Source organism: Cyphomyrmex costatus, unplaced genomic scaffold (genome assembly GCF_001594065.2).
Source record: "Cyphomyrmex costatus isolate MS0001 unplaced genomic scaffold, Ccosl1.0 scaffold6, whole genome shotgun sequence".
Taxonomy (NCBI): Eukaryota; Metazoa; Arthropoda; class Insecta; order Hymenoptera; family Formicidae; genus Cyphomyrmex; species Cyphomyrmex costatus.
In genome coordinates, this window is record NW_017280155.1 from 1,103,278 (window position 1) to 1,129,564 (window position 26,287).

Here is a 26,287-nt window from a genome sequence, read left to right on the forward strand (position 1 = left end):
AGAGAGAGAGAGAGAGAGAGAGAGAGAGAGAGAGAGAGAGAGAGTCTTGCTTTCTAATAAAGATGATCTGTTGTATAATACTTTAGCTACATGGAAAAAAAGAATATTCTTATTTTGAGAATATCAAAAAGAATATATTCTCATTATTCAATAATAATTTTCTTGATTTGAGAGGAAATAATATCGGATAGAAAATTATAATATATTTAAATCGAAAATTAAAATGTCTTTAAACTGAAATTAAATTATTTTTATTTGACTATATCTTACTCTAAAAAAAAAAACTGTTCATATTATTGAATTGTCTGATTGAAAAATTTCGTAATAACAATTTCTTCCTTATTTCGAATGTTCTTTAATATTTACGAATCTTGTTGTATTGTCAAAAAAAAAGTTATCATATTAATGATTAAACGATATCAATTACATTATTCTGATATTAATTATTATTCTATAATATATTCCATGTAACTTTATTACGTCATTTAATAAAAACGAATATATTCTTAAAAGAAGTTTAATGTATATTTAACACTACATAAAATTAGAGTAAAAATAACAGTTTTACCTTCTTAATATGATCTTTTAAATGTTGAAAGAAAATACTGTTATTATCAAAATAATCATATTGTGCTTTTCAGATAACTATTATAGCTTTGACATAAGAATATAACATTGTTGAAAGTTGAGATTATCAAATTCTTTAAAAAAGACTTTATATTATTGCTTATATAGGAAACAATAATAATTGCGGGTTGAATGAAATATAATCATTTTAAGTTGAGAATAACTTTTTTTCTGTGATAGATAATAACTTTCTTCTCGTCCGCTATTCTCCTTTCGTTCGAAACTGAGCTACAGAATATCATGCTTATGCATGATAAACTCGAACGCCAGGGAGAATCGATTTTTGCGAAGAAAAAAGCGATCAGCTTTAAAGTTGATAAAAGTCTCGGAGCTCCGTCGCCAGACAGATAAGATGGCTTTCGGATATGCCTTCCCATCGAAGAGATCCGATAAAGCGATACCTTCTGTCGTCTTGTGGCCTCTGAGCTCGTAACGCACAAAAAGTCTAATCAGTGATGTCCTCTCCACAGTCGTGGAACAACCTTATATACTATAGTATAGGATATCGCGCTGGCGAGCTTCGAGAGGGGCCAGATTAGCCAGATACCTATCTATCTACGGAACATCATCGTTGCATCCTCGGTTGCATCACTCGGCGAGAAACGTGATGTGTACAAAAGTTAACGCGTGATCCGGAATAAGCTGTTAATACAGCACGCTATATCAGTATAATTAGGATTGAGTGCCTTTCGAGTGATCGTTATATTGGCGGCATTCGATAGAAATTAGTGCTTAATAAATACTTTGCTAAATAAATACTAGTTGTGAATTAGGGTTGATTTATACTGGCCGTAATCTGCACTGAAAAAAATGTTGTTCATAGTATCAATGAATGACATTTATTGACTTGAAATTCATTGATATAAGATATAATGAACTCTTAATAGATAGTATGAATATTGTATTGAGTATTTTTCATTAGCTAATAACTGAATTTAATATAATGTACTTGAATATATCATAACTTAATGGAACATTTAATTAAATCAATGAAAAAGTTCATTCTTCCAACAAATATGTGTTCATAGACTTAATAAATTCATTCATTAGATGTCTATTATAAAATTTTATAGAAGTATTAAAATACATTCATTATATTAACGCATTTTTTTTATTAGTTAATAAAGTCTGCACATTAACTTAATAATGGAATTCATTATATATATTAAAGAAAATGTTTATTGTTATTATAATAAATCCATGGATTGTTTCAATGTACATATTCATTGTCACAATGAATTCTGGTAATAGTTTAATATATAATTCAAATTAATAATTTTATAAAACCTAAATCATTATAGGAATAAAATTGTTCATTGGACCAATTATAATGAATTTTTTTATTAATATACCAATGAATATTTTTATTGTATTTACGTACATTTTTGGTTCAGTGTGTAAAAATTGACCAATCACAGTCGAATGAGAGGGGAATAATCGATTATAATTGGTCAATTTTTACAGATTACGGCATAAGTTAACGGATTACGGCCAGTATAATCCAACCCTTATACTCTGAAATCTCGCTTGAAGAAAAGTCTTATCTCGGCGAAGTAATGAAATTGCTGACAGTCGCAACATAAACATTCCGCTGAACACGATTATATACTGTCTTGCAATTGCAAGCGCTGTATGTACCATAAAACCGAAAAATTCCCCGATAATCGTGATATATAATTCTCGTATAGACTACGGATTGGCGACTCTTCGCCGAGTGTGCGGCTAGGAACGCGCGGTCTCGCGCTCTTTCCGTTTAACCCGCCGCGTGACAACGCGCACGTGTCGGTTGCGTGCGCGAGTTCACGCACGAAGTACGAACACTCGTGCCCGCGCGGTCGTTTCTTTAAGAAGACAGAATTTCGAGCGGCTTTGTAGATCCTCCGTTGATTATTTCCATGGTCGCGAATGGCAAGATCGTGCGTGTCTCGACGCGCGAGACGATCGAGCTGCATATCCTGGCCCTCGTCTACGGTCTGTGCCTGATATTTCGACGATTCCTCAAATGGGTGTGGGACCCGAAGAAGTTCTTCATGTCGCGACAGCGCGACCAGCCGCCGTCGTGTTTGGTCGACAACAGCCTCGGCACGCATTCCTACGTGAAAATCAAGGTGAGTATTATTATACATTACAGAGACGTCTGGATGGCCCCGATCAAACATGCGAAAAGCTCGGTCGCGGATTCCCACCCAAATGCTCCTCGGATATTATTCTATTCATTCGATGAATAGGAACAAAATGTACTTAGCGCTCGAGTGAAAATCTGAACATAGGGTCAAGATGAAAGGTACACATCTCTCGAGTCCGTTGATAAACGCTGCTACTCGGCGAAAAAAAAGTTAATATATTCTAAATAAAAGTCTTATAAGTTCTTTATAAAGATTTCATCAAAATTCGTATTAAAAAAAAAGAATTGATAAAGTCTTTATAATAACCTTATAAATAAATTACAAGGCTTTATAATAACCTTATAAATAAAATATATATATTTTTAATATAGTTTATATTAACAACTTATTTAAGTTCAATACCATAAGTCGACTTTTAAATCTTATTAAAGTCCAATTTATATAATTTAATTAAATCTTAACAAGTTTTAAATAAGTTGAATTAATTAGTTTAAATATATGATCTTATATAACTTAATATGGATCATTATGTGGTCCAAATTAAATCTATATAAGGTTTTAATAAAACCAAATTTATTAGAATCGTTATTAAGATCTTATTTAGTATTATATTAAATTTTAATAAAATTTATATTTAATTATATTAAATCTATATATATTTTTGTTCATAGTGATAATACGATGGGTTTGAAAGAAATCGTTCGCTCTTTTACTCTTTTTCATGACTCTAAAATCATTCTCGGAAACACAAGTACTTAATAAAAATATCAAAAAATTATATTAGTATAATATATAATTTTCTAAAATCGCGATATAGGTTCTTCATGTACAAGAGATTTTTAGATATTCGATTTATCTCAGTAAATTATAAATAATGTAGCTATTATATCATAATTATTTAATTGTACGATTATCCAGCAATGTTATCATATCGCGTTCTTACGCTGAACTATCTCACTCTAGATTGTCTCTATTATAATAACTTCAGAATCAAAGTGTTTGTATATCGATTGTGTTATTGTTGCGTTGTCTAAAGGACGAGGATTAACAACGGTATTTAATTTTCGCAATATAATCAATGCAGATGTATCTAAACTGTCGTTGACATGGACTCGTCTTGCAACATCGAGTGCAGGCGACACTCAAGTAAAACCTTGAGTAAAATTAAATACGTTATACATATTGATAAACGATTTTTTTTTAGTCGATGTGCGACTTCTTATCTCTGCTTTTTCGACTTAATTAACTTTTAATTTAGACAAGTACTTATCAAGACAGATTTAAAGATGTGACTTGGGAAATAAACATAATAAATAGGAAGATTCTTAATTACACTTCAGTTTCTGACGTGTGATCTGATGTTTACTAATACTATAACACATCTTAAAATTATAATATATGATATATCACATATAAAGAAATAGGCACTTTAAGAGCGTTTTCTTTAACTTGAAAATAAAGGTCTAAACCAGTCTTTTATATTTTTAAAAAATTCTTTTTGATCTCTTTCTTTCTATATTTATTAACTCTAAATTTATTTGTATAATTTTCACTGAAATCCACAATCCGGTTTTATACTTTGGTACAAATTAAATTTAGTATCTCGTCTCTATTGGAAATAGAGATCTTATTGATCAAAGCAATAATAAAATGAGTACTGAAAAACGCAAAAAAAATCATTTCCAATTTTTAATTCTATGCCATATTAAATGCTTTGATGGAAACTAAACCATTATCTGAAGTATACTGTATAATTTAAAAAAATCATCCTATTTATAAAATAAAATATATAATAAAAATAATATATGTTATAGAAGGCCTATAGATAATATTAATATATTATATGTAATAATATATTAATATTACATAGTATATTTTTTTAACAAACTCTTCTGCATGAAATTTCTACGAGGAAATCCAAAGCATAACATAACTGAAAACATTGTTTAATTTTTGGAAAACATTAAAACCCGATTGCGGATTATTGTAATAAAGAATTATGATAACCCAATGAGATGCCAATATATATTTTTAAGCAAATTCTTCCGATAATCATAGCGTGCTTTGAACTTCTTCACAGAGAATTAGCGTCTGCTGTGACGAATGTAATCTAATTAAACATAGTACTGCGGAATTGCTAATTACAAATTCGTTATCGTTTTTTTTTTATCAGGAGATTGAAAAATTACGACGATATCAAATTGTTTAGTCTAGAAAGCAGACGAAGGATTCTTTCCGTCACTAAAGGAAAAATTACAAATCGTATAGAAGAGCAGCTACTGTTTATACATACACGAGTCCGATGTAAAATTTATTTAATTTCATTTCTCGATACGCACATTATAGATATCGTTTTTATTGCATTCGTACAACCCTTACATAAAGTTCGCTTTCTATTTTAAACTCAAAGAACTAGGTATACGTTCGTGTGAACGAATTAATAATTTGCTTTTTTTTAACGCAGGGTGTTAAATTCCATTATGTGGAAGCGGGAGACAAAAGTAAACCACTCGTGTTATTATTACATGGATTTCCGGACTGCTGGTTGTCCTGGAGGAAACAGATCCCATGTCTCGCGGAACACTACAGGTGCGTTTGAAAATCTATATTTATAAAATAAAATATTTTACAGAGCAACACGTTGGAGATGTGACACTCACATGTTTAATGCTGTTTTAGAGTAGTGGCTATAGATTTAAAAGGATTCGGTGATAGCGACAAACCGCTCAACAAGCGCTCTTACAAACTCGAAATTTTAATAAGCGAGTTGAAACAATTCATTTTGACTTTTGGGGTGAAGACCTGCAGCATAATCGGTCACGATCTAGGAGGACTTCTGGGATGGTACATGGTCGCTCTACACAGAGATCTCGTTTATAAATTTATAGCCATTTCGAGTCCGCATCCTAATTTCTATTGGAATAGGGTATCAAGAAATTCTATTTTAGACAGAAAGTAAGTACTTTCGAAATCCCATTAATAAAGATTACCGAGGACTCGAAGAAGCGCTGTTTAAGTGCGTGAAATTTTGTATTCATGTATTTTAATTGCAAACACAATGTAACTTTCTAGGTGGCTACATTTTAGTAGATTACCATTTTTGCCAGAGATAGATGCGCTTAAAGAGGACTTGTCCATTATCGATGAAATATTTCAACATCTCCAAGATGACATAGAAAAAAGTTACGTCGAGGCGTATAAATACACCTTCAGTAGGAAAGGTAAATATTATAAGTCTACTTATACATAAAATAATTTTGGTATCATATATTATTCTTCTCTTATGTTTTTCATATTCAAAAAATTAATACAAACTAATGCATTTTGTAGAAGACTGGACAGGACCGATTAATTATTATCGCAACCTACCATTCGCAAGACTGAATATAGATAGCGGCGAACAGATAGATAACAAAACGCTACTTCTAGTCGGAAATATGGATCCTTTTGTAACAATAGAGAGCATTATTCAAAGTGCCGAACACGTAGAGGTATCTAGGGTTAAAGTTATACCACAGGCGCAACATTTTCCGCATCAAGAAAAATCGGATGCCGTAAATAAGGCGATCATTAAATTTCTAAAAGGTGAGTTTTATTTCATCCGTATAAAATTTTCTTACAAAAATGATATTATTTAATGATAATGTCAATATATTGTATGTCTCGGGTATATAAAATTTTAGGTACAACGTATAATTTGGCGCTTTCAAAAACGCCCGTAAAAAGTCTCATGTCTTCCTGGCTAGGATCTTTAGGTAACACGGTTAAGTATGGCAATCAAATGATCGACGCTATGCACAAACGAACTAATGACATTGTGAATGTGTTACCGAATAAAGCACTTTATTTGGGACAAACAAGTTAAATGGTGTTATGTAACAGTGTTATGTTATTTAGAACTTTGTACTTCATTACAACGATACGTATAACCTATCTATGTTAACGCTGACTACGAAACGCATAAAAGGCTGATTTTTGTCTTATTTATTACTTATTTCTTATGTAAGTATAATATTACATATGGAGATTGCAGTTTTTGTGAATGATGAAGTCTTATTGTATAAAGATTTTATATCACATTCGCTTTTATGCAAGCGATATATTATATCTCGAATTATTTTTTAATATTTTACATATATGTGTTCTTGTGATAAGATCTACATGAGTAATGTCTAAAGAAATGAATATTTATAATTGTATATGTAATCATTATTTAGAAACAAGAGCAATAATGGAGAGCAATTTAAAATTTGAAAATCTTATAATATTACCTTTTGATATCTTCGATAAAAACCGATATATAATAATCTTCACAATTGACTTATATTAATATTAATTATATAATTAGTACTAATAGTTTATTATGATATTATATAATTAAAATGTTATAATTATATACGTAATATAACTATAGAATTATAATAATTATGTATTAAAACATTTCGTCTGTATCAAAATTGTAATATAAAAACTATTTAATATAAGAATTTTATTAGATAAATATTAATTGTATATTGATTAGCATTGATAAACATAAAATTTTGTTGCATATTTGAATCTCGGAGCGCGCAGTGGCGACAGATATTATCTTTATAATAATTTAATGCTAAAGAAGTAATATTGTTGATCATTTATAAAATCATAAATTATAAAATACATTGTGTTATTGCTATATAAATAAAATACACAATGTAAATTATACATATAAATACATATAATTGTTATATAAAATTTGTGATACAAAACATTGGTATTACATGTCATGTATATATGACGAACAGTATAAATCATGTATGAAATTTCTCTTTCTTTTCAAGCATGATAGAGATTATATTAAGCAATGAGATTATGATAGTTCAAATTAAACCAATCTTTTGTACAAAATCGATACCTGATAAAAAACGTCGTCGCATAAAATAACTTAAATGATTAAAACCGTGCCGTAATAGTGATAATATCTTTGAGATATTTAATCATGGAAAATTATTGTACGAAATCAGTACGATATCAATTGCCAAGTCAATGTTCTTCGGATTTTTCTCTGAAAGATATAAGATTTGTTGCATATTAACAAAATTACAACGTAATAGGAATATTTTGTAATATATTTTCATACTTCCTAAAGTTTTCGGCGTCTTCTATTGTCTCTGGTAATTCGCAATTCATCGTTTCTGGTAAAAATAAACAGAGTATAGCGCCTAATATCGGTGCTATGCCAAATATTACTGGAGGTAGCCAAGGTTTAATAGTACCCTATAAATTATTACATCTCTTTAATCTTAAAAAGATAGCTCGCATTATTTGTACATATATAAATAAATATCACGAAAATATCAACAAAATAAGATATATCTACTCTTGATCATAAAATTATTTCAATGTAGAAACGTTAGTTAATGTATGTATACATATAATACGCATCATAAATTACCATTGTGGCGATGAACGGTGCGATTATACTTCCGATTCTGGCAGAAGTACTTCCTAAACCAACGCCGACGTTTCTTACGACAGTCGGAAATACTTCGCAACTGTACAGGTATACTGTAGGAAAGCTAATAGCCATTCCCACAAGCCCTAGCGAAGCTAAAAATATCCGGACATTTCCATTGGTTACAAGAGTTATCAAAAGCAAGCTCACACCGGACAAAATGTTTCCGCCCATCAAAATTTTTAAACGCGAAACTCGCGATATCAGAAACAGTACTATTATGGTTCCAGGTATTTCCATGGCGGCTGTAAGTCATAATAAATGTTACAACACATAGTGACAGAATTTACAATAGTATAAGAAATATTAATTAAGTTTTACCAGAAACTGCGACATTGATGAATATATTGCCGTCGAGATGACCCATATATTGCGCCAATCCGAAGAAACAGATACCACAGACGAACCAATTGACACTCACATATGTAGTTTTCAATCTTAAATTCGGAGTTCTAAATAAATGCGTGATATTGTATTTCTCATTGTTCTTCGTGTGCCGAATTGTTCTCTGATTTTCATAAGTTTCAAGCGCTAGCTTTACATTTTCCACTGGTATCTTGTTTCTTCTGGCAGCTTTCAGCAAAATTCGTTCTGCCCGTTTGTGTTTGCCTACAACTAGTAACCATCTCGGTGATTCTGGAATAATCCTTTTGCAAAACACCGACTCTTAATAATTTATTCCTTTGATATAAATATTTTACGAATCTTAAAAGTATCTCTTTCGCTTTTAACAGCGTACGCAATTTATATACATACCAGTAGTACGATAATAAGAAAATTGATGGTATCGAGACGGCCATTTGAAATCCATACCATGTAAGTGTCAAATAAGATATCAGGGGATTCATTACATGTCCAATTAAAAATGGCACGTGATAAAGAACTGACATAATCGACCGCCATTTTACCCCAATAATTTCCATAACTGCAACCGGAGTTTCTTGATAAATTTCATAAATTAGTCTTCCGTAAATCATAATTTCATTGCGCTTCCAACTTACGTAAAACGAAACTGACGAGCATTGTTCCACCAGTAGATACGGCACAAACAAATTTTAGTATTAGGAACAGTTCGTACCACGGTGCAAATGCACTCGCAAATCCTGTCACCGATTGAAGTGCAATCGCGATCATTAACGGCTTCTTTCTGCCAATTCTATGAGTAAATTTCGTTAATATTAATAAAATAAAAAAACACATACGTATATACATTTATATTAACATATAAAATAATAACACAGACCCACAAAAAAAGAGTATCCGTACTGGGATGGAGACTCAGCTATTCTTATGTATTTTGAGTCGCTGAATACGAATCTGACATAAAAATAGGATCAGTCTGGGCAAATTTTCAATCTAGAGCAAAAAAATGGATCACAAACCTTGAAATATGCTTTTAATGTCTAAGACAATCATTGGCAAAAATTTGTGATTAAACCTAGACTTAAATCATGTTTCCTGTTTTGAGAAATACTTTTTTTTTGTCGACCTGTGTAATTTACGTTATTGCATATTTTGTGTGTAACGACTTCGAATTAACATACCTATCAGCCATCATACTGAAAATTAAATTACCAACGAGCACACCAAACATTGTGCAAGATTGTGCTAAATTCGCCAATTGCTCTCTATCGCATACTAAATTCCACTGAAAAAATTAATATTGACATAATTATTCATATATACCTTTTTATTATTTTAAATTAGAATACTTAATTATCGATTAATTAATTGATAATACATACACTGTAAAAAATAAAATGTTAATTTTAACATTTTTGCATCTGTCAGAATATCAACTCAACGTCTTTGAATTAAAATTAACATTTTATTTTTTATAGCGTTATATGAAAAAATACACAAGTCATATTAAATTAAATTAATACTAATTTACCTGCGTTATGATACTCTCTCGGAATATTCGCTTATCGTATGCGAATTTAGTGCACTCTTCTATCGTGTCATTCCCAACATTAACTTCACATTTCATTATCATGGAGTCGTTAGTTGCTGACAAAGGAGCGATGCATGAGAAATTAGTAGGCGGTGCAAGGAACACGATAGAGAGCTGGTGCCAAGCTACTGGAAATTTTACGAGAGAAATCGCCACGGCGATCACGATGTGCCATAGACCCATGGAGCCCATGGCCTCTTGGATGGGGTCCAACGGTACGTGATCTGAGAACATATAATACATTTGAAACAAAAAGTAAAAGTAATTTTACTTAACAAAAAATAAAAAAATAAAAAATATAGATACGTTCATTAATTTTTTTATTCCGAAATCTTTAGTTATAGATATAACTTTTTATAAATTCAAAGATAACGCTTGTTATATTAAAAAAAAAAAAACAACAAATGATGATATTACATTACGGTATTCAAAACAAGCAACAAAATAAAAGATGACAATATCTATCAAATTATTCCATAAATTTAAAAATGAGAAACGTTTCGACTTTTACATACTTTTTCAATCTCATTGATATAATATACACCATAATATAAATTGTAACATTAAAACGAAATAATATCGTTAATCAGTCAAATTATTGTCCATCAAGTCAAAAGTAAAAAGTATGAAAATGGTTTCGCAAGTCAAACCAAGAAAATTATCTGCATCAATAACTTTTTATAATTTTAGCAGCTAGACTGAACATAACGCTTTGTAATGATTTTTTTGCATAGCTCTCCAAGCATTTGAATCAGAGAATGATTATAATTAACATATCCTATGTTTTGGGAATCTTTGTAAATTCCTCTAAATAGTGCTGCTAGTTAAATTAAATTAAGTATGAAGTATCAAGTCTGCATTAATTTATGAGAAATAATTTGAATCGAAAGAGTTAAATTATGAAGAATATATAAAATTAATCTATACAATGATTCTGTAAAATTACTCAATATAATTTGCCATTCTTTTGTACATTCTTCACTTAAAGTTAAGTAATCTAAAAGCAAAGTACGACATTAATCATGTTTTGATGGGATATTAGCTATTGTAAAATTACTCAATATAATTTGCCATTCTTTTGTTCATTCTTCAACTTAAAGTTAAGTAATCTAAAAGCAAAGTACGACATTAATCATGTTTTGATGGGATATTAGCTTCTATTGATCGCTGTATATTGGACTCCAATCTAAACACACCGCAAGTTCCACAACCAAATCTAATAATAAAATGTAACATTTCCGTACAATTTATGATAATAATACTAATTAACACTATTTAATTATCGCATTTAGAAGATTTAAATGTTGTAAAATAATGTAAAAATCGATTAAACACACTCATTGTCAGCTTCGATACTCTTTTTCCTATTATAAATTCCACATTATTAAACTCAAATCTTGAAAAATTATAGAAATGATGGAGCGGAAAATCTAGATTCGTGACAAAAATTTTTTAAACGCCTTTTCGTGCAATTCTCGAAAGTAAAATTTACATTCTTGTTTTAAGCCTGCAGATTATCTACACTATAATTAAATGAAACATATAATTAAATGCATCACAATGAAACTTCTTCACGTTTTATCCCGCTTATACGTGATATCTGATATCGCAGAAATCGTCTCGTGTGTCAACGGATCCGACGGGATCCGTTACAGCAAACCCATAAAATTCCTCGAACCGGTATTACCCAACAGGACATATACATACAAATTAGTGCGATTATGCTGTACGGATATCTATAAATGTACATGCAACTGCAGATGTACAACTCCGCTGCAATAACGTGTGATACGTATAAACTGATACGTTTACAATCGTTGAGCGAAACATCAGCATAGCATTTTTATATGATCTTATCAAACTCGTATAGAATTACGAAGGTCATTACATGAGTAATCGGTTTAAAAAGTCGGAAAAAATTTTTTTTTCTTTAACCACTTCACTGGTAGCCGTTTTCAAATAAAAAGTGCCAAAACTGGTACGAGCCAGTTTCTAAAATATCAAGAAACTGTGAAACACGGGTTCCATTTTTTCATAAAACATATCGTTTGGCATAAAGAAAACTCACCTACCCCCCCCCCCCCCCCCCCCAAACCCCAAGGGGGCACGTTTAAATCTTTAAAGCATACATTTTATTTTCATCCAATTTCGATGAAAATGTTGACTAGGGGGTTTTTGGGGTCGAAAACCATATTATGTCCGCCATTTTGAATTGAAATGAAATCAGTGAACTCAAAAACTCTCGAGTAACAAATTTCAATTAGATCAAGTAACTTTTTGCATTTCGGTCCGCCATCTTGGATCCGCCATTTTGAATTTTGAAAATCTGAGATCAGATTCGTAATCAGCGACCCCAAAAACCCCCGAGTAACAAATTTCAGTTAGATCAAGTAACTTTTTGAATTTCGGTCCCTTGGATCCGCCATTTTGAATTTTGAAATTGTGACATCAGATTCGTATTCAGCGATCTAAATAATAATATAATATACCAAATTTTATGCGAATTCGTTGAAAATTGTGGAAGTTATGTAAAGATGTACATATATGATACATTACCAGTCGTGGCACTTTTTTTTTTTGTACACATATGATACATTACCAGTGAAGTGGTTAATCGAGAGTAGTATAAATGTAAAAAAATATATTTCCAAAATTATAGAACGAAATTCGAAGTTTCAAGGAAGCCATCAGCTCATTTATTGCATTATGGGCGCGAGAGACGGTGCACGCGCCAAGATCCTTTGTTCCGTTCGGTCACCGGTATTAATAGAAGCAGATGTTTTTTTCTGGCAGATATAAGTCCGTGCTTGGGTGTAATGTGCATTTTGTTATTGGGTGCTTTCCATTTGTTGACACTAGTCGGCAGAAAAACTGTTCTATCTTGGTTACTCAATGAATAACAAGAAAAGATAGAATGATGCTTGTGTCGACTTGCGTTACCAAATGGAAAGCACCAATTGATTCATCACACAAGGACGATATTCGACAACAGTCGTGCCAGGACCAATCCCGAGGGGGTAATCAATTAATATAATCGTGGACCAGAGTTCCCGAAACCATTATAAAATTCATATAAAATCCTGACCTGTATAATTATCGGATTATAATCCCTTAATTACAAAAAATGAGATAATAAAAAGGCTCAGTTTTGAATAAATCAAAAGAGAGAAACAAACAAACTACCAATATGAGCCAACACTCAGTGTGTACTTTTTATACAATTTATACGGAGTAAAATAAAATTCTACTCAATAACGGTTACCTTCTTAATTTAATTTTTTCAATTATTAAAAAAAGACTTCATAAAAAATTTGATATTTTTAACCGTACTGATGATGTTGAAATAAACATAAAAATCATATCATAGAAACACAACCCAACATTCTACAACATAATCACACAACATCGTATTGATTTATCTCATAAATTCGATTAGGATAGTGTATATATTTTGGACAAAGAACAAATTTTAAATAAAAGACTAATATCAGAGACATATATATCAACAAAAGACTAATTATTAAAAAACAAAAATTAGGCCTGAATTTACAAAATGATACATTTTCTCTTGATCCTTTATAGTATATAGATTTGTTTTCTAGGACGTAATGCTTCCATTCTACATGGTTTATCCTTTGTTATATATTATTTGTATATTTTGTCATTGTTTCGTAATCTCATTTCACATCGATCTGCCAAACAGTTATGTCGTGTCTAATAACTTTTATTTAAATTTCATGTCAATACAATAAATAAGGCAAATTTCATGTGTTTTAAATTCTGATACCAATTATTAAAACTTTACATTAATTTATTCCAAAAATTTTGCCTACACAGTAAACCGAGCAGTTTAATGGAATCTGTACAACGACACTATACAAAAATCGTCCAATTTTGACAATCATGTAAGCTAATTTTATTATATTTTTTGAGGAAAAATTTACGTTAAAAACAACTTCTAAGTTTCAATTTTAAATATTTTTAGTAAACTTAACAATTTGATGAACAAGATTTGACTTAATTTGGACATTACAACCTTATTTATAGTTTTTATGCGTTACTCATGGATGTATTTTAATTTTAATTATTATTTTTATATTGAGGAGGACCTTAATCGTAGGTCGAAACATTTACGTTTTATTTTATTCCAAATAAATTCTATAAAAAGTACACACTGAGAACTAATGTTGGTTCATTTTGGCAGTTTGTTTGTTTCTTTCCCTTAATTATATATGCAACTATGAGAAATGATTGTGTAATATTAGATTAAATCATTTATTTTACCATAATACCAAATAGCTTCATACATAATAAAGAAAATTATTTGTCATTGGATGAAATCGTATGAAATCAAATAAAATCATGTAATCTGTAGGAGAACATTTTAGGTAATGGTTACCCCCTCGACCAGTTCTGTTTCAAATTTTAAGAGAGTTATGATTCTATGGTTGGCGTATATAACTTCGAAATATATACGTATATATTCCAGCCTGGAATATATATATTTCGAAGAATAAGAAATAAAGGATACAATACTATTTTGAAAGTAATGGAAATGCTGGACATCAAGATTGGAATGCAGTGTAAATTTTTCGCTGATACGTGCAATGTTGAGTGACGAGGCAGAAGCGCCACAGTCTTAAACACACTAAAGAGGTTCAACTGGTTCGCAAACAACTCGAGTTAAACAAGTTCTATAAGGAAGCTGAAGGACTACTACATAGGTCTCGGATGGCAGATAATTTAGTTGTAAGTTACTTTTTTTTCTTTTACTTTCCAATATTATAAACGCGTTTTTCTCAAAATAAGTCTTCCGAAACTGGTAGAAAAGATAACTCAAAAACTATTCGATGGATCGAGTAGTCTCTGTGTATACATTGTATATATTATTTATATTTTTTGTGCCTCGCATTTTAATATATGTATTGTATATTTTAATATACATTTTATATTAAAATTAATAAACATATATTTTTATATATTAACATATACTTTTATTTTACATATTACACATCTCATAGACCTATATATATATACATATATATATATGTGTACAAGATTTATTAAATTAAGAATATAATGTATAGAGACCAGAAGCCATCCTAAGCTGCAAGGCAAGGATTAAAATAAATAAATAAAATAATAAATAATATTACACACATCTCTTGAGTCTTTAATTATTCTTTTTATTATATACAGCAAACATAAAATTATAACTAAATAATAGAATCTTATTTTTACGACCGTACAATTGTTAAACAATAACAAGAAAGAAGGAAGCACAAAGCAAAGCCTATCACGGTCAAAGCTAGATCAAGATGCTTATTATCATTATACGTGATATATAAATTCGCACATAATGATAATAAGCATCTTGATCTAGCTTTGACCGTGATAGGCTTTGCTTTGTGCTTCCTTCTTTCTTGTTATTGTATAAAATTATAAATAGAATTTTATCTGTGAATTTAAACATAAAATATATAGATTATTTCAGCTTTAATAAAATTTCAGTTTTTTTATTACAAATAATGTAGAGATTAGAAAAAGACTGCGATTGCAAAGGACTTATGTGGATTCGGTTACTGATCTATTAACAATAAATAATAAATTATTATTGTATGTGCGAAGTGTTCTTATTTTCTTTGAAGTTTTACACGTTTCAAACAAAAAGCCATCTGATATATGAGAAACAAATCGAAATTTTTGCAACATTATTATACGTAAGTCACTATACATAAACTTCATCTTCATTTTTAATTTTATACCGTACAATTAGTTCATTGAAAAATGTCGTATCTTTATGTATGTACAAATTGTATTATGTACATACTTTATTTTGAAGTTTCAACTAAATAAAGTTCGCATGTATAGCTATTCAAGGTAGATGTGAATAGCTACTCCCCCCCTCCGTCCTTCTCCCCCCCCCTCTCTCTCTTTTTTTGTCAACGCGCGCGTTTATAAATAGATATACATACACTGAACCAAAACTGTACGTAAATACAATAAAATATTTCTTTAACTAATGAAAATTGGTCCAATGAACTCTTAGGTTATAAAACTATTACTAGAATTTATTGCAAGAATGAATATATAATTATATAAACGAAAATTCAGTTATTGTATCAATGAATAAATTCGACATTAATTAATGTAAATAACATTAACAAGTCGAACATTAATTAATGATCATTCATTGGACCAAAATTTTTTTCAGTGTACATATTTAAACAGATGTACTTTAAATATTGGACATATTTTATTTACATGCTTTAAACGAAAGATTTTATTCTACTTGAAAATAATATTAAAAATTCATTATTCTTTTTTAACATTACATAAATGATAAATAAGCTTCATTTTTATTTTATATTATTCTTGTACAATTAGTTCGTTGAGAAAATTTTTATGCATCTTTATGTACAAATTATATTAATAATTTATTTCAAACAATTAAATAAAAATAAAAACACGCGTTATTATATAATTATAATTAATCAAATATTAGATTAAGGCAGATAATAATGCCAAAGTACAAAACAAAATTATAAAGTATAGAATATTAATTGTATTAATTTTATTTTATTATGTGCTTTCTATATATATGACTATATTTAAAAAAATTATCGTTTCATGCTTTTTATTTTAATAAGATGAAGGATCCGAGAAAAACATTCGAAATATTCGAATCGAAGTTCGCACACATGGCTGGTTTGCATTATTCATACATATGTCACCAATATGCATTAATTTAAATACATTTTTTGAGACAGAACTTCGTTCGATATGACCGTCATTACATTATTAGTAGAAATAAAAAATCGTTAATTAAAGTTTCATTTATTACTAAGAAAGATACAATAATTAAAAAAAAACAAGCAGGCCAATGTTTTTTTTTTTACTTCCTATCCTTGCAATATATAATATATTCATATTATGAGAGTTAATCATGGAATTTATAATTGTTCACATGACGTATTTGCGAGTTTCAGAATTGCAAAGCACAATTATCAGCAATTGCAAAAATTAGTTCAGCAAAATTAAAACGGACACATTGTACTTATCCGCTGCTTCAAACCGCAAATTAGGAAGGCACGATAATTATGGCCGGAGCAGTATTACGGATCAAGATATATGTCGTGGTTAATAGCAAATATCATTGAAAATACATTAAAACGACATTGTTAAAAAGTAAAAACAAGGAGCATCGCAGGAGTAAATATATTGTGTAACAATATATTAACGTAATTAGTGCTGTTACCGATCTCGCGCCAATTTTTCACGGTGTTGCGCATTTTTCGAATTAAAACTCGGTTATACAATCAGTTATACATGATTCGCTGTAAAACGCATAAAACCTGTAACGTTACCATAGACATAGTGATAAGATAAATTATCTAAATGATAACTCCCTTTTTTTACATGAAGTTGAGTTTCGAAATAATTCAATACCACTTGACCTAATAATTATACTAAAAAAAAGTAAAGATGTATATCTATATAAATAGCTAAAATATATATACAAAATATCCTTATTATACATTAAATACAATATATAGGATATTATCGAAATATATATTAAATAATTTTTTAGCGCGTTTAGAAATGACGTTTTTGTAACAAATGATACATAATTGTGTTCAAAACAAGATAAATAGTACACATTAGAGAAAAAGAGACAGAGAAAGGTCATTCGACACATATCATATTTTACGCAAAAGATAACACAGTCTATTTAAAATATTGTTTGCTTTACTCCTATTCGTTGTCGTCATAAATTTATACAGTTTTGCGACGAAATACTTTTTAAATGACAGTGGAACGCTAACAACACACATAGAGAAGTTGCGGTAAGTTTTTTCACTCCAAAAAAGAAGAGATAAACTTAAATAAAAATAAATTGAACATTTCAAGGACTCTTTTATATAATAATAATTAATACGTTAAACAGGGCGAAATAAGAGTCAAGTTACAATTAAAAATCTAAATCTGAAAATTTAGATTTAGATTTTTAATTGTAATTGTGACTCTTATTTCGCCCTGTTTAACGTATCTATTAATTATTATTATATAAAAATATCAGTAACCAGTTAATTTTGGCATCGTCGCACTGAATCGCATTTGAAACCGGGAACGTGAGTGTTCATACATCGCGATGATGCAACTTGAAGGTACACACGAGGGCATCCTAATACCGTACTGACTTTGAAATACATTTAGCACACGGCGAGTTTTTCAGATAAGTTTCAACGAGCTCTGGGGTTTAAGACGAGTAATTCCCATCGCGAAGTCTGAGAAGATTTTGACTTACCTTTCATCGTGTCGCTGATCGCTGACGACGTTTGCCTGCCGTCTTCGCCAAGCCGTTCAAGAATTTATTTTCGTGCGACATAGGATTTCCGACGCCATCTATCATCGTGACGCCGAGTATATCCAAGAGATTCAGAGCGTGCTAAAAATGGATCTCAAGTTTGCAATACACGCGGCCTTATCGACGGAAGGGCGAATGGAGCGAACGGGGTAAACGTGGAGCAGCGCGCCTGGGACACTTGAAAAACACGAATTCATATCCGATCATTATCTATTTACAGTGTTTTCCGTTATCTAGATAAAATTATCTAGATAATCATCTAGATGAAGAAATAGCTTTATATCTTATCTTTATCTAGATTATTAAGAATATATACTATCTTTATCTTATCTTAGATTAAAAAAAAATGTTATCTTTTTCAATTTATCTAAGATCGTAGAAGAGTATTGTAAGAAATTTTGATGTAAACAATCAACCTCCTCCAGTAGTAGTAGTGATGAAGATTTTTTTTGCGATATAGACAAAAAAATTTGGTAGTTTGACACCAGTCATTCAAAGCGACATTGAAGTACTTTCATATTTAGAAAACAAATCAAAAGAATTAGATATTCTGAATTTATATCCACACATTAAACAAAAATTTTTTTTAAATATAATACATCATTGCCATTATCAGCGACAGTAGAACGTCTTTTTAGTTGCGGATAACAAATATTAATTCCATGTAGAAACCGTTTATCAGATGACATGTTCGAAAAATTGTTATTCTTAAAAAATAAAGATTTATAAAAATATGAATATATTTTTTGTATCGTTTTACTACCTAATAGTCACTTAAAAACAAAATCATCTTAAAAATTATCTAGATAAAAGTTTTTTAATTTCATCTTTTATCTAGATTAATGTAAAATTAATCATCTTCATCTTATCTAAGATAAATTTTTGTGTCATTTATCTTATCTATATCTAGATAATTTTTAATTATCTAAGCGCGCAACACTATTCATCATATTAATAATACCTTGTCATTTTAACGAATGATCTGCCTCATCTTCTCAGAGACTTCCGCACTTCTGCATCTACGAGTAAATGGAGCAACTAAGTATTAGTTGCTTTCCATTTACATACAAGTGAAACTGAGTTTGAAGTGAGCTGAGTATGAAATACTCAGATTAATGACATCACTACTTGCTTACTTTGGTAAAATTAACAAATAACAACACAGGTTTTTATAACCTCACTTTTAAAATGAGTCTACGAAAAAAAACAAATGTTTCTATAATTGATATATTTTAATATCCAAATTAATAATAAACAATAAATAAAATTTTTATTATACACACTTTAATTCTAAAATACTATATAAAAGGGGAGAAATTCTTTCGATCTACTTAACATTGAAAATGTTTATAAGCAAATTAAGAGTATTATAAAAACTGTTTTCCTCTTTACGATATTAATTTCAAAACATAATGAATTATTATATAAATTTCCTAAAATCTTGCAAGCTCGATAGTTAAAATTATTTTATGAAGTAGCCGAATAAAATTTACTTGTCGAATGCAAATTCACTAAGTTTGCTGCGAACAGATCGTTTTGTTTCATCTTGGCTATTATCGTTGTCTGGACTTGATAATTTTCGTTTCTTGACGAGTTCTGAAGATTCAATCACATTGTCTGTATTCGATTGCGATGACACTTCTTTGTATCGTGCCAAACCGATTTTTGTTAATTCGGTAACGTTTACCTCAGGAAATTCTTCCTGCAAATTCTTTTTATTTTTGGAATACCAATTAATAAACGACTCTTTTTTCGACTCGGTTTTCGATTTCGATTTAACAGGCGTAATGTTAGGTAACACAGGTTTTTGGGGCTTCTTGGGTAAACTATTTAAACCAGCTAACCCTGCGTAAATAGGATTAAAAATATTTTAAATAATGAAAAAATGTCATAGAATTAAAATATATTTTTTTAAAGCAAGAATTATTTACCTCTTGGCGATAGAGATGGACTTCCGGCTTTTAAAAATGGATTTACTCTTTTTAATGTTTGACTCATGACCAATGGCTTAATCTCTATCTCTGGTTTTTTAATGGATGGTAAAGACACATCATTGTCTTCTTGATTATTGTCTTGATTATTAGAATTATTACTTGTAAAATCGTCTTGATGATTTTCCATTTCTTCTTCTCTTGTATTTTTGGAATCTGATTTTGCGTCAGCGATCGTCTCTAATTTATTTGCCAAAGCCATTTTATTTAAACGCAAGGCATACCGTACGGCTAAATCAATCACTTTCGTTGACGCAATTTGTTCGCAAATGTCCACTGCACGATATTCCAAATTGCTTTTGCAGGCAAGCTGATTACAAGAGATTAAGTATCAGCAAACATAGATAATTACAAGACTCGATGTGTATTGAATTTGTAATCGAAAATACTAAAGTAGAAACGAAAGTGTTACAAGAATTATTTACCGCTATTAAAGTTAATATTGCTTCAGTTTCATCCAACGGATTATTTCCTATCTCCCATAGTTTACGTTCTTTTTCAGTTTTTTCAGATTCCGGTTCGCAGAGAGGTGCAGATAGCGATACCTCGGTAATTATTGGTCGCGGGGTAGTTGGAGGATAATAACTACCTTTACAGAGGATACATCGCATATTCCGTTCGTATTCGCTCACACCGATTATGAAATAGTGATCTGCTCTACCTTTTCCCTAAAACAGAATCTCAAGTTACACCCACTGCTGCAAAAATGGTCCATAATTTGCAACACACCTGTGCATTTGCATCACAGAGTACTCTCCATTGGCAAGATTTCTTATCGTATATCCTAATAACATCGTCAGAATCCATGATAGTGGGCGAACGAGCATCTGATAATCCCAACCACATGAGATCCGATGTTGGCGAAAGCGGAAGCGTTAAAGTTTGACTGCGTAAATGCGCTCCCTGTATTTGTATCCATAATAAACTTATATTCTGATCACCCGCTGGACCTTTTTGCAAAGAAAAGTATTTTACACTATTTAATACATACATATAATTAGTTATTTTTAGTTATGAGTCTTTTCATTCTACCCATTAAAAATTTTTCTTACCAACTCCAGCGTGATAAGCTATTACAAGATGATTACCTAGACCATTCATTACAACTACAGGCCCAGGCAGAGCTAAAATCTCACGTTGTGTTCCTCCTATCATGAATATTCTTAAATTTCTTCTAGACGTTGCTACTGCAACAAAATTATCACCAACCGCTAAGCATTCGCTTTCTTCTCCTTCTGGTAGGTCTAAAGACCATTCTTTATTTCCAGAACCCCAACCTGATACAGGAAAACAAGCGAGTGTATTACTCTTTGTTTCAACATTTTACAATTTTAAAATACATCATTAGAGATTTTGAGAATTTTCTTCAATTTATAACTCTCTCATAAAATAAGGATGTCCAAAAATTTTTTGTATTCTATGATTTAGATTTTGAAGTATATATATTGACATATAATTATAAATTATTATATAACTACACAATAAAATAACTAACCTTGCAAAGCTATCACGACGATTTTACTAGGACCATCTTCAGAAGCTGGACAACTTAGAACAAGTGCTTGAGTAGACAGGGCAGCTAAAGAGTGTCGCAAATAATTATTTATATGCATACTGCGATGAACCGTAACATCATGAAACTCTACTTCAATACTACATTCTTCTCCATCCTCTGATGAAAAACATCTAATCATTCCCACATCGTTCCACATCTACATAAATTTATATTACATAAAGATTAAATTAATATTTAAAGATTGTCAGCGTAAGATACACAAGCTTCATTATTGTACTGTACCATGAAATATGATAATAAATGAGAGGGTGTAGATCCAGGTTGAAAAGATGATTGCAATTTTACGTTAGGTATAAAAGTCTTTGTGTCACATGAAGGCTTTTCAAAGTCTACATCAAAATTAGATTTTTCGTCGTTCTTTAAATTGATAGAGGCCTTTATTTTATTCAGGGATATCACATTTTCGTCATCATCGTCATTGTCCGATAAAATATCATTTTCCATTACATCTTCATTTTGTTCAAAATCTAAGATTACCTCACTTCTAGGCTTACTAACGCTTATCTGAAAAGATTGTTGCAGACATTCTAAATATAGTAACAAAATTTATACATGTATATATGTGCATGCATGTGTAAAATATAAATATGTATTTCGTAAAAGTATTCTCTTACCACATCAATGCATCCTAATTTTCCTAGTGCATCACAGAATGCAATTTCATTTGAATGATCTATGTGCCACACCAATGCAGTGATTTTGGCATCTTGTTCGTGTTCGAGATATCCAATCATTTCCTTGGTTTCTACATTCCATACAACTATCTCTCCATACAGTGAACTAGCCGCGATGCGCGTGCCACACTCAGAAAATTTACAAATGCTAATGTCCTATAAAAAATAAAGATAGAAAAGCAATAATTCAATTATTAGGATAGATAAAAAATTGAGACATTAGCTTACAGTTTTTAAAGTAGGACATTTCAATCTACACAATTCCTTCCAGGATAATCTTTCCACAATAACTACATCTTTATTAGATGGATATGCTAAGCAACTGCCATCTGTACATTTAAAAGAAGGTGTACAATATGACTTTGCAATAAAAAAGGAGTTACATTTTGGTACAATATTATTCCAAATATGTACTGTTTGCTTTTCTTTAATATTCCATACTCGAATAGATCCATCAGCACTAGAAGATGCCTGGAAACATCAGTTTCAAATCTAAAATATCGCTTTTATCAAATAAAGTATTAAAGAGTGATGTAATGAATCTTACCACAAATTCTTCTTTTGGATCTAAAGATAGACCTAAGATAGGTGCTTCATGACCCTCTAGTTCTATACTGTCTGAAGTATTAATGTTTGTAACTTGTATTCGCATATCACTTTAAAAAAAAAGACATAAGTTGCTAAAGAATTTTGTATATATAATGCACATGTAACAAATGCAGAATTTTCTCGTTACATACCAAGCACCAGATATTATTAAACTACTATTTTTTGTTGTTGCCAATGCTGAAACTGGTGCTGAAAATCTAGTAACTATTCCTTCCTTTTCTAAATCAGGATAAGTAAGTATTTGTACAGTATTATTGTCATTTCCCACAAAAATTTTACCATTCTAAAATTAAAACTTTGTTACATATATATATATATATATATTTATATTGTCTTTTTTATATGTCATCTTAATACAGCATTTCTTTAGAAGAGAATTTTTATTGGTGTTCATTAATACTTGGCAATTATTAGATACCTTTGAAATAGCTGTAATTGCTTGTTCCGAAATACAACTGGTGGTTGGATCATCGTCCATTAAATTTAACCAGAATCTAACGTCTCCATCACGTCCACAAGTAACGAGTCCTCTCCTACAATTCCAAACACATTCAATAATAACTTCCTGACAGATTCTGTATATATACAAAAATAATATATTCAATATATTATTTACTTTTCGCCAGAATAATAGCAAACGTCGGTGTGTCCTTCTTGATGAGCATATCGCATGGGTTTCCTTATTAATGACATGTTCACGAATTACCAAAATTTACGTGATAAATTATCAAGGGCACTTGTGTATCTTTCGTAAATCTATAAATATTTCAAAATACCTGTTAGAGAGAGAGAAAGAGAGAGAGAGAGAGAGAGAGAAAAAGAGAGAGGTTTGACACAAAAGGTAAAGGTAAAGAATACCCCGCTCCTCTCCAATTTTGATAAAAATATACTCAATCAATGCATTTTTGCATGAAACGAAAGAATCTGGCAGAAAAAAGTGTCGCTCTACCCTACGAACCGAGATATTAACCGTTAAAGTTGACGACTATTCAGGTTAGGAAATCAGTCATATCGACTACAAATATAGTACTACGCGCATGCCTTCTTCATGCTATCTGACCACATGCGCATGCGTTTAGCCGCGAAATTTAAAATCATATTAAAAAATGAGTTTAGTAGAGTTCCTCTAGTAAGAGTTAAGCCATCAGCGGCGTCGCTCGCGATTGGTCAGAAGTTTCGACGCCATGTTTTGGGACCCTACGATTATGTTAGTGAGTTAACCTGTACGTGCACAACCAACACATACATAAAATTGTGTACTTCTTTCAAACGCTTCAGCAGATTGAGCAGATTCCAAACGTCAAAGTAAATTGAAATTCTTACTCAGGTAAGTTTAACATAATTTAAACGTTATTGACAATCATTTCCCATGCGATAATTATGTAATTAAGTTACGAAAAAGAATTTCACGTTTAAATTACATTAAAATGAATTTTTCGTAACTCGAATGAAAAAGATAAAAATTGCAATTTATCAAAAAATAAGGTTTTGAATTTTTATAAATTTGACACGTATTTAAAAACTTTCTATTTTTCACTTGAGTCACGAAAAAATTATTTTAATAAACTGACTCGTTTACTTGGTAAGATCTATGATCGAAGTTTTATGTTCCGAATTCTGTTTCCTTATCACAAAATTATCATTATTTTCTTTGATTTATTATTAAAAAATACAGAGAATTGAATGTAACTTGGAATTTCTATATGAATACTAATATATAGTACATAAACTTAGAATTAGAAAATCATTTCGCTTCAAATCTGGAAATGCTGAACCTTACGCATAAATAAAGAAGATTCACTAAATAAGATTTACTAAATGGTGATAATTTGAAATCTGAAATCGCTTTGCGATGAATGTTTCATTGCAACTACTATAAGATTTTTGTTCAAACTAATAATTATTTACATAAAAAATTTATCACATATGCTATACTGAAGGCTTCAAAACAAAAAGAAAGATTTCGAATATAAACTCATTCTATGCAATGAAGTTTTTATTTTGAAATCTGCAATGTTTATGTGATATACTAATAAATTGTAAGATACCTGTTAAAATTAATAGATATTTACGTCAAATTATTCATTACCTATTTCAAATTAAAGACCCACAAACATTCTCTACAGAGTTCATATACTTGAAATCTGATAGTGGTAATGTAAAATCAAATAAAGAACAAAGACGGTTTAATAACCTAAGCTAGATTTGAGATATAAACTCAATGTGTACGATGAAAGTTTTGTATTATGCTAATAGAATATCATCTAAGAGAAACAATAGCATCTGCACTAGTCAATTCCTATATGATAACTCTCATTCTGTTCACTTTCGAATTCATTCGTAATATGCAGTTTCAATCTTCGCGCGTCGGGTGGTCCCAGAAAATGGCGGCTTCCGGCTGATGGCTTAACTCTTACTAGAGGAACTCTAGAGTTTAGTGGTGTGTAGAGACCCCTATACCAGAGTCTGGACACGAGAGAGACAATTTTTGATTGGTCTGTCGTTTGTGGCAACTCCCGCTCCAATTCAAACGTCGATAACCTTATAGATTCATATAGGATAGAAATGTATACATAAACTTTTAAAACATTTTAATTTTTTTAACGAATATTAAGTAACTTCACAAAGAAGTGAATTGTCTGTCGGTACCCAATCTTCTCGGTTAACATTTTTTACCCATATAACTCGTCGTTCAGAATTTTCAGGAAATCTTTTCATTGTATCAATATCCTTTGATAGCTATTATTACAATACGGAGAAGCGCAGCCACCCATTTTTACTATAAATATTTATTTAATATTAATTGAAGAATTAAAGGACTCTTTTATATAACAATAATTAATACGTTAAAAATGGCGAATAAGAGTCAAA

At 30.4% G+C, this 26,287-nt stretch overlaps 2 protein-coding genes across 4 annotated transcripts; one reads left to right on the forward strand and one right to left on the reverse strand.

Annotated features, from left to right (window-relative positions):
- Positions 1-2,438: 2,438 nt before the first annotated feature.
- Positions 2,439-6,707, forward strand: LOC108779453 (epoxide hydrolase 4). Of its 3 annotated transcripts, none has more exons than XM_018546888.1 (6): positions 2,439-2,735; positions 5,218-5,342; positions 5,433-5,708; positions 5,826-5,974; positions 6,084-6,338; positions 6,437-6,707. In XM_018546888.1, exons 1-6 carry the CDS (start codon positions 2,523-2,525, stop codon positions 6,616-6,618), a joined length of 1,200 nt encoding a protein of 399 aa, XP_018402390.1. In that variant the 5' UTR covers positions 2,439-2,522; the 3' UTR covers positions 6,619-6,707. The 3 variants fall into 3 exon arrangements, with proteins under 3 accessions (XP_018402390.1, XP_018402391.1, XP_018402392.1); XM_018546889.1 differs by having other exon boundaries at positions 2,677-2,735; positions 5,438-5,708; XM_018546890.1 differs by lacking the exon at positions 2,439-2,735 and having other exon boundaries at positions 5,182-5,342; positions 5,438-5,708.
- Positions 6,708-7,662: 955 nt separating this feature from the next.
- On the reverse strand, positions 7,663-24,422 carry LOC108779442 (WD repeat and HMG-box DNA-binding protein 1). Its single transcript, XM_018546874.1, has 22 exons — positions 24,387-24,422; positions 24,033-24,172; positions 23,835-23,949; positions 23,548-23,699; positions 23,355-23,463; positions 23,036-23,278; positions 22,748-22,963; positions 22,356-22,637; positions 22,053-22,269; positions 21,610-21,834; positions 21,287-21,507; positions 20,983-21,225; positions 20,498-20,867; positions 20,136-20,411; positions 10,139-10,422; positions 9,789-9,892; positions 9,246-9,400; positions 9,001-9,169; positions 8,566-8,891; positions 8,185-8,489; positions 7,870-8,006; positions 7,663-7,794 (listed from the first exon to the last, which is right to left on the reverse strand). The coding sequence occupies exons 2-22, from the start codon at positions 24,107-24,109 to the stop codon at positions 7,773-7,775; spliced, it is 4,248 nt and encodes a 1,415-aa protein (XP_018402376.1). The 5' UTR covers positions 24,110-24,172; positions 24,387-24,422; the 3' UTR covers positions 7,663-7,772.
- Between the last annotated feature and the right edge of the window lie 1,865 nt (positions 24,423-26,287).

Excerpts from the sequence above, each read along its gene's own strand:
- LOC108779453 (XM_018546888.1), top strand. The coding sequence starts at position 2,523 with ATGGTCGCGAATGGCAAGATCGTGCGTGTCTCGACGCGCGAGACGATC. Across the intron at positions 2,736-5,217 it reads ATTCCTACGTGAAAATCAAG|GGTGTTAAATTCCATTATGT; the intron begins GTGAGTATTATT and ends TTTTTAACGCAG. Across the intron at positions 5,343-5,432 it reads TGTCTCGCGGAACACTACAG|AGTAGTGGCTATAGATTTAA; the intron begins GTGCGTTTGAAA and ends ATGCTGTTTTAG.
- LOC108779442 (XM_018546874.1), bottom strand. The coding sequence starts at position 24,109 with ATGTCATTAATAAGGAAACCCATGCGATATGCTCATCAAGAAGGACAC. Across the intron at positions 22,638-22,747 it reads AATTAGGATGCATTGATGTG|ATAAGCGTTAGTAAGCCTAG; the intron begins GTAAGAGAATAC and ends CAATCTTTTCAG. Across the intron at positions 20,412-20,497 it reads TCCATCTCTATCGCCAAGAG|GGTTAGCTGGTTTAAATAGT; the intron begins GTAAATAATTCT and ends CTATTTACGCAG.